General features: G+C 38.2%; 1 protein-coding gene and 1 pseudogene across 4 annotated transcripts; one reads left to right on the plus strand and one right to left on the minus strand.

Moving 5' to 3' along the window:
* Positions 1-2595: 2595 nt before the first annotated feature.
* On the minus strand, positions 2596-6612 carry LOC137945759 (probable polygalacturonase At1g80170). 4 transcript variants are annotated; one of them, XM_068791770.1, is made up of 9 exons: positions 6364-6612; positions 5656-5787; positions 5362-5532; positions 5235-5255; positions 4939-5146; positions 4151-4232; positions 3965-4073; positions 3540-3656; positions 2596-2809 (listed from the first exon to the last, which is right to left on the minus strand). In XM_068791770.1, exons 1-9 carry the CDS (start codon positions 6547-6549, stop codon positions 2789-2791), a joined length of 1047 nt encoding a protein of 348 aa, XP_068647871.1. In that variant the 5' UTR covers positions 6550-6612; the 3' UTR covers positions 2596-2788. The 4 variants fall into 4 exon arrangements, with proteins under 4 accessions (XP_068647871.1, XP_068647868.1, XP_068647869.1 ...); XM_068791767.1 differs by lacking the exon at positions 2596-2809 and adding an exon at positions 2833-3181; XM_068791768.1 differs by lacking the exons at positions 2596-2809; positions 6364-6612 and adding exons at positions 2833-3181; positions 5894-6288.
* Positions 6613-10636: 4024 nt separating this feature from the next.
* LOC137946076 (large ribosomal subunit protein uL4z-like) lies at positions 10637-14734 on the plus strand (annotated as a pseudogene).
* Positions 14735-15011: the final 277 nt, after the last annotated feature.

The following is a 15011-nucleotide window of genomic DNA, read 5'->3' on the forward strand; positions in this document are numbered from 1 at the left end:
CATTCAAAACTTTTCAAAAAATACATGTCAAATAAATTGTATATAAAATTAAATACATTTTACATAAAATTGGGCATGCCCCTTACATAAAATTGGGCATGACCTCTACTTGAAATTGGGCATAAGGGTGGCATCGAATCCAGCTGAGTCTGAACCTTCTTATGTTCGAGCCGAGCTTGATTTAAAGATTTCAAACTCAAGCTCGAGCCTAAAATTGTAATCGAGCTTGAACCTAATAATTTTAACTGAGTTCAAGCTCGAGCTCTAGCCGAGTTCAAGGTTAACTTACATTTAATACTCTACATAAAATATATGTCAAATAAATTATCAATAAAATTACGCAAACATTTTTAAAAAAAAATGATATGGGAGGTTTGGGATTGGATCTCGATAATGGATTAGAACTCACCAATATAAATCTTTTTTACCCCAAATGTTGTCTAGCTTACTTTGTAATTTTTGAATCTGGTCATAAATTTATTATGACTTCCTTAGTGCCCCTAATTGAAAATTTATATTCTGGGAAAAACTAGAAATATTTTTCCTAAGATAAATATTTCCAAAAAAACCTTTAAATAAAATCCTATTGTTATTAGTGACATACTAAAAAATTACAAGAAATATTTTAAAATTTTCATAGGAAAGTTAAATGGACCTCTTATTGCCTCTTATAGGGAAATAAATAAAAATTAATAATCAATCTAATATATTACTATACTTATCGATAAATTTTTAATCAAATAAAATATCAAACACAAAATTACTATGAAAATTGTCTCATGCTAAATGTATTATAGCATCAATTGCCAAATACTTATTCAGAATTTTCTATACGATTTTCTAGCCCATCTTGGCAAGAAAATCTTACTTAGAAAATTATATGATTTTTAATAAGAATTTCTAATTAGAAAAATATTTCCAAAAAACATGAGGCACTAATAGTCCTTATATTTCTACTAAAAATGTATTTTCAACATTTATTGAAAAAACCACTAATAGTCTCTAAAAACGTATTTCTACTGAGCCATGTGGAAGGAACAAAGATTTTTTTTTTTTACTCTTTTATGATCTCACTCTCTCTGGACTCTGGTTTTTGTCGAGACGATGGGGAGCGAAGGCGCAGCACCCCTGAGGACCTGTTGTCAGTGATGGAAATTGAGGTGAAGAAATCGGAGGGAAGGGGATGTCGTGGCCGAAGAGGAGTTGTCGATGGCGATAGAGGCGGACGGGAGGGGCCCAACATTCCCCTCCCCCATTCTCAATCTAGCGACTCACGAGCCCGTTAACTCACCGGCTCGTGAGCTTTTGAGTCAAACCTTGATTCGCTCAAGCTCAACTCGTTAACTTAAACAAGTTGTTCAAGATCCAAGTATACCGAATCGAACCGAGCCGCTCGTGGGTCGGCTCGGTTCGAAGCCACCCCTAAGTACAGGAAATCATTGGCACTAGAGACAAAACAAAGTGTTTTTTTACTTTACTATCATCGAAATTTTTCGATGAGTTCTAAGTTTGTCACCCAATCGATGGCTATCAATGGCCTCAAAATTACTTTTGAAGTCCCTGCCATGACTTATCTAAAAAGAAAAATGGAAGAGAGTAGACCATGAGAGGTTGAGCCCTCTTGGCTCTTAAAAAGCTGGCAACTTGCCACCACCAGCCTTCCCACACCAGCAACAAGCCACGGGCAAGCCCTTCCCCCTCAGGTGGGGGTTTATCAGTTTGTCACGGATCGCGGACCCGATTTACTGCTCCGATTCGACTCGTTAGCAACCAGAAATAAATCGCATACGGTCTCCAATTAGGGGTAGCCACGTTTGAACCCAAAAACATTAGAATCGGAGTTAGAAAATCCTTGGACCATTAAAAATTATTAACCAGTAAAAAATACAAATAAATAAAAAATTAAAAATAAAATAAAAATTACCATGATTGAATTTGGGGAGAAAAAAATTTAATAATCAAAATTTTTAAATTTGTTAATTTTTTTTCTTTGTTTTTCTCGTGTATCCAAATAAGAAAAACTACATTTTTTTTATTTTTTTTTTCTATTTTTTCACAAGCATCCGAACAAGAGAATATAAAAAATTATTTTTTATTTTTTTATTTTCTTTTATTTTCTCTCCACTTACTTTCTGTGTTCTAATTTCAAACATCGGAAACATTTTTCTAATTGAAAATTCTTACTACGAAAATCATATAATTTTTTAGGTTAAAAATTCTTACTACGAAAAATCATATAATTTTTGAGGTAAAATACCCGGAAAACCATATTAAAATTTTTAGATAAAGTTTTTTAAGAATATATTGTTTAAGGACTTTTTTTCCGCTGTTAGCTCTCTTGGTTCTGTAGATAAGATATCAGTGTTTGCGGGAGCAATCGCGGGAATTGGCCCGGAGAAGATCGAACAAATTATCGATGACATTCCCACCTGAAGCCTGCTGAAGCTGTCTGCGGAATTTGATTCCAAGTTTATGAGTATGCATCGTCAATATTTTTCTGCCAGGTGCTAAAATCCTTACCTTCAAATCTGGCATTTTTAGTTTCAACCTTCCGTCTGCCAATGGATAATGGGTCTCAAGAGTTAAGCTGTCCTGTACTCGCGTCGAGGGCTTCTGTTTTTTTTTAGGGACTCCATGATTGACATTTGAGACTCTTGCTTTGAAGAACTCTCTGCCTCCCAAAGGTGCAAACAGATCAAAAGTATACCCTGTCTACTAGTTGTGTGGTTGAATTTGTAATTTGAAACTCAAAACTGTTCCCACCACGCACGCATATTGGTTCGATTCTTCACTTTGGCTCGCTGAAAATCTTTAAAAGAACACACCAGAAGATGTGCACAAAAGTAATGAAATTAAATAACTGATTATATGAAGACAAATTACAAAGGAAGGGCCATCCTGGGTATTATACAGTGGAAACGACTGGGGAAAGAACATTCTGTTTAAGGTAGTGGTTATCATATGGAAAACAAGGCAAAGGGTGAACTCGACCAGAACTGAAGCCAAAGGCATTCAAACAATATGCGGTTGTATTCCCTTCTGTATAGAATAGCTGGATATCAGTTAAAATTATTTTTTCACAAGGGAATCTATCACTGCAAGCAAATTTTATTGCTGCTGGTGTTGCAGAAGTCCCATGAATGCTTCTGTAGGTAACTCTCTCTACCTTGATTGATAAGGTCTGTATGAGGGCAACAAAAAACTTCAATAACAACTTGATAACCAGTCAGAGCTTTACCACTTTCCATAAATGATGTGATGCTCAAAAGTTCGTCTATGGATCTTAGAAGAGACAGCAGTAGATTGAATTAATGAAGGTATAGTAAAACCTCGTGTCAGGTTAAATAATTCAATAAATCTTAAACAATGGGACTCAACTCACTCCACTGGAAAAAAAATGTGTTCTCAGATAAATTCATTTTAGGTCTACATTTCTTTCAATGGTTTGATTATGTCATTGGGTCCCAAGGATATTTTCTATTTTTATATGTTTTCCCAATAGCTTGTAACAGAACAAGAAAACACAGTTTGCACAGTACCTGGTTAGGACATGGTAAAGATGAGTCACAATAATATTGATCAATTATTATTGGGTTGGAGACGTTGTTCATCCACACATTCTTAAAATTGACATCTCTAACAAAACCACTGCTTCCCTAACAAAAAGAAAACCAGAAAGAGTTTTAATGACATGAAAGCATATGCCAACCAATACTCCACGAAACCGAACAGAGTCCAGGATAAAATCATGTTTTGTGGCTAACGACCAATGTGCCAATCCATAAAACTAATAAATCCCATGAAAACTATTCAAATTCAGTTTTGCAGCAAACAGTGAATGTGCCAATCCTCCCGTGAAAAAATATGGAAATCCAGTCACAGAGGGGCAGTTTGTAGAATTTGAAGACATGTTCAATTTTTTAATAGTTTAAGAATCATTAATTAAATAAGAAACGAAGATTACCTGCCATGTCTTGATCCTTAACCCATTTTCGGTATTGGAAATGAAGGCTCCATCAACGAGAACATCATGTACTTGAGATGATGAATTATACTTGCCCAAACTTCCAATGCTAAAGGAGATAAAAAATACTGTCCTCAGCATTAAGAAACATCAAAGTCTCAGCACATTGAGCTTGGAAAATGATACCTAATTCCGTGACCAGGACCACAGATAAGATTTATGATCCGAACTCTGGAAGAATTGCTTACTATAGAGATGCAGTCATCGCCTGGAACAGTGAGAATGAATCAAGATAATATTTAATGTGGAGTTTTTGAGTGCATTTCATGATAAGTAAGTGCTATGTAGATAGAGAGTCAGGACATGGTATCACATCAATAATTTGTTCAATTGATGGCATTACTATCTTTGCTAGAAAGACATGGGATCCAATCAATTTTAACTTGTATATTTTTGGATGTACTATTAAATGTGAAATTTTAAATTACAAGATCTTAATCTGATGCCCTCAGCAGCATATATTCAATTTTTAAAATTTGTTAGTCTTCATAGTGAAGATATCTATTGTCCCAAAGAAGAGCTCCCAGATAACTCAGAGAATGTCTTAGTGTTGCCTAGCAGGTGACACAAGGCAACACATTTTAATGCATTAATGCAGTATCTACAGGTAGGTCTGAGTAGGAGCCCACAGATAGTGTTGATTCCATCTCCATGCCCAAATTTGTTACAAATTCTAAGAATCCGAAACACAATACTTTGAAACATCCACAGCAAAACTCTCAGAGGTATTCTGTCCGATTCAAGAGGTCCTATCCAATTCATGGGCTGAAGCTAATCTTACGATCATTAAGTATCGTTAGGCTTCACGTTTAGCTTATCAATGTAGATAAGGAGTTGAAAAGGTTCACCCAGCTGAAAGAGCAAAGTCCACAACATGATTTATAGGGAGGAAAATGAGAGCAAAGCTTACAGACCTGTACCAACAATGCTGTTCTTCACTTCAACCCAAGTAGATTCGCTTATATGGATCCCATCTGTATTTGGACTATCATGAGGTGCAATCACTTCAAGGTGAGATACCTTGACCCAATTACAGCTAGTAAATGCCAAATGATCTTGTTGACTATCACGAATCATCAAATTTCTGATCTTCAGATGATTACACCTATGAAATGTAATTGCCTGCATTTGGGACCTTGACATGTGAAGGTTCATGCTAAACAAAAATACAATCTGCAAGACCAGCAATTAGGGGTAAACCAGGACTAACCGTGGGAGCATGTCGACAAGGCTGCAAAGAAACAATACATCCAAATAAGTTCCCAAGTACCCTCAGTTTCCATTTTTAAGAGATAAAAAAAGAAAAGAAAAAAGAGACACGGGGAAGAGGGTTTTACATTTCTTTTATCAACCTTGCATGATTGTGCCCACCATTTCTCTCCCATGCCGTTGATGACACCACCACCCTTTACAACAAGGTAATCCACTCCATGAAAATAGAGCCATTTCAGCGGATTTAACCCATGCCAGACTTTGGGTTCTTTGGGTGCAATAATAGTTCCAGAAATCTGTCAAGTGCACATCAATGGAAAAAATAATAATACAGCATTACTAATGTGTCATGAAAATGAGACAAAATACTACATTTTTTAAAGAGTAAAAAGAGTCCAGAAAAATACGCAAAGACGTACCATCAATGTCACCTTTGATAGACAGGGGCCACCAAAATCAATAGGCCCAAGCAAATATTTCTTCCCATGAGGGACTTTAAATATCCGTGGGGAAGACATTGAGCAAACAACCTCCCAGGCATCTTTAAAGGCCTGAAAAAAAAGATTCCCACATGGCTCCAATCAAATCACGAAAACTATTCAAATTTCAATTATTGGTTTTGATCTTCATCATGAAATTCAATGGTGTGGCATCTACCATATGCCTATTAGATGAATCGCTGTTAGTGTCTAGGTTACCCAAGAGGAGCAAATATGCAGCGCTGGTGATCATGACGGAAGACCTGACGGCCAACCTCGGAGGCACCTCCGTCGACCGACATGCAATCATTTTTCTTCCATCGTAGGGAGCTAGATTTCCTTCCTGCCCTTTATTTTGCAGAATAAGAGCAACATGCGTCCCAAAAATAAAAACACGAGAACACAGGATCTCTCAACTTGATCAAGGACTTGTAAATGGAAACTGAAACGATCTGAAAGGAATCAACTTTAAAAGCACCAAAACATGAATTTAATTTGACAGAAACAACGGTACTTCTCCCACAACATGGAATTTCTCCGGATCAAGCAAAGTGAAAGACGAGAAAGCAGAATCAAATGTCAAACAAAAGAAAGAAACGATGCAAAAAATAAAGGAAAGTGTAGCCAAGTAGCTCGCACTACATTTACCTCGGTATCATCGCTGATCCCATCTCCTTTTGCTCCATGATTGTCAACAGAGACGACCCTTTCGGAGCTGATCCAGCTTTCGGAAATTTCAATGACATCACTCAGCTTGAGACTCACAACAATAAAGAAGAGACACAGAAGAATACAGTAAGCAACAGTAGATCGAGTTCTTAGATGATCCATCATTCTTTCTGGGAACCGAATCTCCACTCGGTGATGCTATATAGTATATTTCACAAACTGGAAGAACGCCAGAAGTTTCGTCGACGGTGAAGTTAATGCATCCACGTATACGTCTTGCACGGTCGGCTACCAACTTGAAAAATGTACGGCTTCAGAAAAGGACTCACGTAACGCCGTTTGGCTCGCTCGGGGTGGCAAGTGGTGATTGGCTGGGCTCAGGCCTTTTTAACCCGAGCCAGTAATTTAACCAATCCGGACATTTATTTATTCTAATCTAAATTACAAATGGGCTTGTAAGTTTTCCTTTTCGTTTAATATGCTGCAGGCATGCAATGCATTAGTTTTTGGATGGGCCTGTTGTAGCCCAAGATAGGTGGCTGAGGCCACATTCAGAAAACATTTAGGGGGGGGAGGAGAGGGGTTAGTGCACAATGTAAGTGCAGGGGGAAAGTGGAATGGAAAGTGAAGGAATTTCCCTAGGGAAAGTAAGATGGAATGTAAAGTACTTATTTGTGTTAGTGTGCGCAATGAAAAGTGCAATGTAAAATACTTGTTTGTGTTTGTGTTAGTGTACACAATGTAAAGTACAGTGTAAATGTTGAATACCTAACCAATATATCCTAAAAGACCGACCTGATAGGAGCAGAAGGCATAAGTACTTAACCCAGGACTACAACAGTACACCCCGCCCACCCGAGCCGACGACCACGGCGGCTCAAGACTAAGCAACGATGGTCGCCAATACATTGGGTGCCACAACCCATCCTCTGGGTAGTGTCTACGGCCCGCACAGAACGATGGCCCCATAATTTGCGCTGCGGGGACTCGAATGCGGGACATAGCGCCTGCTCTGATACCAAATGTTGAACACCTAGCCAATACATCCCAAAAGACTGGCCAGGAGCACAAAGCATAGGTACTTAACCCAAGACCATAACAGTAAAGTACTTGTTTGTGTTAGTGTGCACAATGGAAAGTGTGGTGTAAAGTGCAGATAGATTATTTATTAAATAAATTATTTTGATATATTTGATTTTCAGAAAATTAAACTAATATTAGTTAATAAATAAAATATATTAAATATAATAATTAAACAAATACTTACTCTTATATTATTAAAATTGTAATCAAATTTTAATTTTGTAATATCTAAATATGAAATAATTATACAAATATCATACTACATAGTGTACTACACAAACATCGTAACAAATAAAAATCATTAATACAAATATATATTTTTATAGTAACTAAAAATTATTCATCAAACAACTTTATGTTTACCTTAAACTATGGATAATAGATATCATTGTTCAAGATCTTTGAATTAGTACGTCTTGAAGGTCGATTGATGTTATCAGATTGTAGTTTGATAATAGCATTTAACACCTTGTTAAAATATTTAATAATTATCTAATTTGATCTTTCAAACATCTATGAGGTGACACTGTAAGATTGTTGTTGACCAACAATGATACAAAAATATGCAAGCTGTTCTTCCACAGATATTGTCCTTATATAAAATAAAAGTCCTCTACTTTTCAAGATTTCAGCCAACTTGAGAAAAATAGTTTGATTCATCCTATACACTTTTCAAGATTTCAGCTAACTTGAGAAAAATAATTTGATTCATCCTATACAGTTTTCAAAATTTAATAGGCGATCTTTCTAATGTTTTCTTTAAATATCATGGACCACCCATATGTATTACAATATTTTAAGTATGAATTGACAAGGACAACTACAACTGTGTAAGCTGCAAAACAAATACATATTTTCTCCTTATCTGGTAGATTATCCATGGGTACCTGCAATACTAGACATTCAATAATTAAAACATGGTTCAAACACATTCAATTATTTATGTCTGAATATGTTAACACAACCTGCCCATTAAAGCATTCTCAACATTTACGTATTGAACACAAACAATAATACACATTCACTGTTTACCATAAATACTCAATAATCAACGTCATTCATACAATATCAAATGTGTCTCGTAAATATAAGTTAAAACTGTCAACATCTGTATAAGTCTATTATATTGCATTGAATTTAGCCATCAACCAGTCATACTGATCTACTTGTTTCATCTTGATAAACATATCATTCTTATTTTTGGTGTTGAGCAACTCTAGGGCACAAAACTTCATGTTTCCAAACTCCATTGGGTAATTTGTTACCCAAATTGACTTGCTCAATGAGCAAATCAAGCATTATGCTGTCTTCGTCGCACGTCCATGTGTCCTATGATTTCTTTGTAGTGTAATCCATACTGTCTTTACCTTTCCTCCTTCTAGCCATCTAAAACTCATAACAAGTAGACAATGAATAAAAAATAAGTTGTTCTTTAAAAAAAAATTACCCCCCCCCACCTTTTCCTTACCTTACCAGATACACAATTTCATCAGTAAAGTAAGAAAGATTTTTGAAGTCTTGTGAGATAGACATCAATATATCTCTAAAGATCTTTCATGTTTCTTAAAGAAAAAATAAAGGATGAGATACCAATTTCATCTCAAGAAACTAACTATAACCTAAAAATGAATGAAGGAATGACTCAAATGTTGGTTTTTCATGCTAAATAAATAATAAGGACCCTCTGATTTGATCCATAGACATTGCACAAATTTTTACAAGACCCATGCCGATGCCCTGATAATTAAAACACTTGAAAAACATCAAATAAATAGACAAGAGGCCGAGGAACAATCAAAATAACACATATCAAACAACTAATAGGGTATTAAGGACAATGCCATCTACTATGTCATAACACATGAAACCGGAGAGAAGTTCTGGAAAAAAAAAATGGATTCTCAGGAATTTTACACTTCAAGTGACCTTTTCCAAGTACCCAACAACCCTCAAAGGAGTAACAGTCAAGAGAAAAAAAAAAATAACAGGTCAATGTTAAAACCCTAAAAACAAACCCCTACTTCAGCACCCACAAAAAAACACACTCATTCCCACGAACAAAATCCATAATGACGAATACACAGAAAATAGTTGAATCTGAACCTGCCACCCATCTCTAAACCCCCAATAAGTTAGAAGATAACTACCAAAATTGTCAATGGCAACAATCAGTAATTGAAAGAGACATAGAACAGGGTGAAAGGATTGACTCAAGATAAGAAAGAGATTTGAAAAAACTAGCACATATATGCCAATTTCTTGTTCGAATACAAAGAAATTACCTTGTAGGTTCGTGGATAGATTGGAGGGTGGGGGAGGTCAAGGAAGAAAAACTAAAATTTAACAGTTAAAACACATAAATCTAAAATCCACATAAATGGGGAAGAAAATCTAAAACAACAGCCCCTAGGAACCCAAATAGACTAGTCCACTACCAGTAACAAATCAAAATCAACAAGAACAGGATCTAAACTGATAAGGACCACAACGAAAAATAAAAAAGGGAATTCAATACATGAAACTCAGAAACAATTAAAAAAATAACCGTTGATTTACAGGAAGCAATTTTTACCATACTGTCTTCCGAATCGAGTCGGAGAGGTTGTAGAGAGGGGAGAGAAGTCGCCGACGGTTGTCGGTGCTGGGGGACGGCGAGAGGAAGAGAGTCAAGCGCCGGGGAGAGGTCGCAGAGGGGGCGATTGAAATTACCGACGATCACGAGCGAGGGAGGAGCTAGAGAGGTTGTAGAGAGGGGAGAGATGTCGCTGAAGGTCGTCGGTGCTGGGGATGGCGAGAGGAAGGGAGTTGAGCGCCAGAGACAGGTCACACAGAGGGCGATTGAAATTGCTAAAGGTCGACGTGAACGGGAGAAATTTTTTTTTTCTCATAACCCTCGTTTGACAGACCTTTCTTCCTAACAGCCCGAGCCCAATGTAATTGAGTGAGGGAAAGTGAATTGAGAGCTCGACCCTTCTCACTTCACTTTCTCTGAATTCACTCTCTTCCGTTATGCCTAAAATGGGGGAAATGCAAAGCGAGACATGGACTGTCATAGCCCACTAGGGGACCCACGCATTTGTTACCGAGACGTGACTCACCTGTATCCTGGAAAACCCTAATGAAAACTTCCCTGCCCGTGTCTAGAGCGGACCCGTAAGTGAAGCTTGCAATGGCCGTCGCGGCCGTACGCCCCCTCGTCACGGTCCAGGCGCTCGAAGGCAACATGGCCACTGACGGATCTAACTCCGTACCACTCCTCCATCCGCCCTGACATCGTCCGTTACGTCCATTCCAACATTTCGAAGAATCGCCGCCAGCCTTATGCCGTTTCCTGCCGCGCCGGCGATCAGACCTCTGCCGAGTCGTGGGGTACCGGCCGTGCAGTTTCCCGTATTCCTCGCGTTCCCGGAGGTGGGACGCACCGGGCTGGGCAGGTTGCTTTTGGTAACATGTGTCGAGGGGGGCGGATGTTTGCTCCCACCAAGGTCTGGAGGCGATGGCACCGCAAGATTAACCTTCGCCAGAAGCGGTTTGCTGTTGTATCAGCCATTGCAGCTTCTGCAGTTCCATCTCTCGTGCTTGCTTGCGGACATCGTATCGAGTCTGTGCCTGAGCTACCGCTTGTCGTCTCCGACTCTGCAGAGGCTGTTGAGAAGACCTCTGCAGCGATTAAGATCTTGAAACAGATCGGTGCCTGTCCTGACGCTGAGAAGTCCAAGAATTCCCTCTCCATCCGCCCTGGCAAAGGTAAGATGAGGAACCGCAAGTACATTTCGCGAAAAGGCCCTCTCATTGTGTACGGCTCCGAGGGTCTAAGATAGTTAATGCCGTCCGTAACATCCCGGCGGGTCTAACGTTGAGCGGCTCAATCTTCTGAAGCTTGCGCCTGGCGGTCACCTGGGGAGGTTCATCATTTGGACCAAATCAGCTTTTGATAAATTAGATTCTATTTATGGGTCTTTTGAGAAGCCATCAGAAAAGAAAAAGGGATATGTTTTGCCTAGGTCGAAGATGGTCAATGCTGATCTTTCTAGGATCATTAATTCGGACGAGGTTCAGTCTGTGGTTAGGCCGATCAAGAGGGATGTTAAGAGGAAAGTATTGAAGAAGAACCCGCTGAAGAATCTGAACGTGCTTCTGAAGCTGAATCCTTACGCGAAGACGGCAAGGAGGATGGCTCTGTTGGCTGAGGCTGAGAGAGTTAAGGCCAAGAAGGAGAAGCTGGACAAGAAAAGGAAACATCTGTCCAAGGTATGTGTCGTATTATGATCTTTGTTGTCTTGGCTCCGCTGTTCATGCTTCAAATTCAAACTCGCTTTGCATGGATATAATATATACTCACAATGCCTTCGTAACTCTCCTCAAGTCGTTATTTTCATATGATATGTTTTCTGTTTGCTGTATACTAAATCATAAATCGATGTTCTTAATCTTTCTGCTGAATATTCTTTCTCATTGTATGATTACTTTAATAATTGATATGGGCGTGTCTTTAGCATTAGATAATTGTGGATTATCTTTACTGTGTTCTATTTGCTACACTAGTAGGTTGCAGTTCCTTTCATTTTGTATCTCTTGTATGTGACCTTGGGAATGCTAACCCTTCAATGTTGTTTGGAAACGTTGTACATTCTGGCAACAGTTTGGCAAGGAATAGTAGTGGTTAAATGTTTAAATTGGCATTGATGGCTCTGTATTGTCCATTTGAGCATGTAATTTACACCAGAACTTGTGTGACCTTGGGAATGCTAACCCTTCAATGTTGTTTGGAAACGTTGTACCTTCTGGCACAAGTTTGGCAAGGAATAGCAGTGGTTAAATGTTTAAATTGGCATTGATGGCTCTGTATTGTCCATTTGAGCATGTAATTTACACCAGAACTTGATTAGTGGCCGGCAATTCTTTAATTCAGTGGCTGAGGAGTCTCAGACAGAAAACTAGACTCCCTCTGAAGTTTCCTAGATATTTATTTCTTTTTCGAATGAGTTTGTGGATATTTATTTCAAAGTACTAGAATGGCGAGATGTAGGGGTGACATCGAGCCGAGTTTGATTTGAATATTTCGAACTCGAACTCGAGCCGAGCCTAGCCTCAAGCCTAAAATTGTAATTGAGCTCGAACCCAATAATTTTAACCGAGTTCGGGTTCGAGCTCCAACCTACATTTAATACTTTGCATAAAATACAAGTCAAATAAATTGTATATAGAATTCTGCATACATTTTACATAAAATTGGGCATAACCTCTATTAAAATTGGATATAACCTTTGTATATTAACCCTGCATAAAATTATCTTTATACTATATATAAAATTATTCATAAAAGCTGCATCATTATGCATAAACTTTATTCAATAATCAAACACAAAAACATTCATTTGAAAAGCAACACTAGTCTTGTTTATTTGTACTTAATCAGATCGTTCTGATTCAAGGACTGGAAAACCAGATCATGTTGATAGAGAAAAAGTTTAAGAAAATGGTTTTGGATGACTTAATTGTATGCCCATTTTCATTTTTTCTTCGGAGCATGGATTCATAGAGCAGCAGTTTTAAAATGCTACTAATCTATTCTACTGAAAAATTTGAGTGGATTTAGCATTAAGAGAGTACCTTAAACAATTTGAGTCTCTTCAAGAGCCATGAGGAAGAGACAGTCGGAGTTCAAGAATTTTTTTTTTTTTTCTCGTGCTTGTGATATCGCACGTGCGAAATCGCAAGATGTTTTCGTGCGTGCAGGGGGGAAAATTATTTCTCCCCTAACTTAGGTCTCTGGTTTTCCTTCGAGACAACGCGAGGGGCAGGGGGGTCTAGTGGCGCCGATAAGGAGCTGTTGTCGGGGCTGACGACTGCGACGGAAGCAGCGGCGAAGGTAGCGGCTACTGAGACGATGCCGGGTAAGGGAGTCTGCGACGAAGGCGGCCGATGAGCAGCTGTTGACGGCGACGTAGGCAGCCACTACAGCGGACGGTAGGGGTTTGACGGTGATAAGGATCGGCGATGACAGATGAGGGGAGGAAGAAATCGGAGAAGACCACTCCCGCTCCCAGCTCCCGGTCACAGTCCCAAGCTCTCGTTAAGTTAACGAGCCGGCTCGCGGCTTTCGAATCGAACCATGGTTCGGTGAAGGTCGGCTTGTTAACTCAAACAAGCCTTACCTGTTTGAGATCCAGATAAATTGAATCGCACCGAGCCAAGCTCAAGCCGCTCACGAACTGGCTCGGTTCGATGCCACCCAGCGAGATGAATCTTGGTGTAACTTAAAAAAGAAAAAGAATCTCATTTTGAACTTTTCCTTTTAATTTTCATTTTTTCCCTCATAATCAGTGCATAAGTGACTATAAATTCATATATAATTGAACAGCATGATCCAAGGGTTATAATTTTTATTGATAATAGTTGACTTGTAATAGGTGTAAAACAGTTCCATTTTGGCCAATTGGCTCATTTTTACCAGTCAATTCATCTATTCAGAAGCTAGTTGTTTTTTATATTAGTTTTGCCTTGTTATGACTCCTTTTTTTCCAAGCTAATTGTCCTTCCTTGTTGGTTTATAGTTCACTGAATACATTAAGGAGATTTACATCCCCTGTCTGATGTTTTTTGACATGGTATTGTGTATAAAATTGAATTATGTACTTGATCTTATTTTGTCATCTTGAAACTTGGCTTCAACAACTAAAATTTGTTTCCATTAGTTGTGAGCATAACATTATTTTAAAATCAAGTAGATGATTGATTTCAATGCGGTACTCAGAACCTTGACCTTGATAGTGGAAGTGCATCCCAAAGTGGGTTTTGAGTGTTTTAGTGTAAATGCATGAGAAAATTATTTAGCCTGGGAGACATAGCAGAATAATTTGGGTTGATCTTGTTAATGTGAATAGTATTTTTTGTTTCTGTAGAGTAAATGTGGTTTCCTTCGTGGGTGATAAAGATTTCTTTTCATATGCAGGTGGAGGCTGCTGCCATTAAAGCTACAGGGAAGTCATGGTACCAAACCATAATCTCAGATAGTGATTATACTGAGTTTGAGAATTTCTCCAAGTGGCTTGGCGTCACTCAGTGATGACCGAAAGTGCTAGGTACATTTTCAATTTTAAGTAGCAGACTATGAGAAACTCAAAAGTAAAATCTGTTTTCATTTTTCTGAATGTTTACAAGCGTGTTTAAGGAGTTTAAAGTCTCAAAAAAGAAGATGCTGGTTCATGTTTCTCCACATGGATCTTCGGTACCGCCGAAAGTTTTGTTTAATTCTGAAGCATTTTTGTTTACATTTTTATTCCATATCAGGTATCGTGTATTTGATATTGGTACGTTTGTTGCAAGGGTTTATCACATAAAATAGAAAGAAAAACCGAATTCATGGGATGGAATTACATACTCTTACTAAGATTTAGTTTACCTAATCCAACTAAGATTACGATACTCTGTTGTGCGCGATTGTGGGAGAGTTGAAAGCGCAAAATTTTTCTTTTGAAATGAGTCTCTGTAATGGAATCAGCGTCAATGATTGAGGTGTGGGCTGGAGGAGGAAAGAGCAG

This window comes from Aristolochia californica, unplaced genomic scaffold (genome assembly GCF_029961685.1).
Source record: "Aristolochia californica isolate CCGP_79_NKW_82.1479 unplaced genomic scaffold, dmAriCali1.0.hap1 SCAF_12, whole genome shotgun sequence".
Lineage (NCBI taxonomy): Eukaryota > Viridiplantae > Streptophyta > Magnoliopsida > Piperales > Aristolochiaceae > Aristolochia > Aristolochia californica.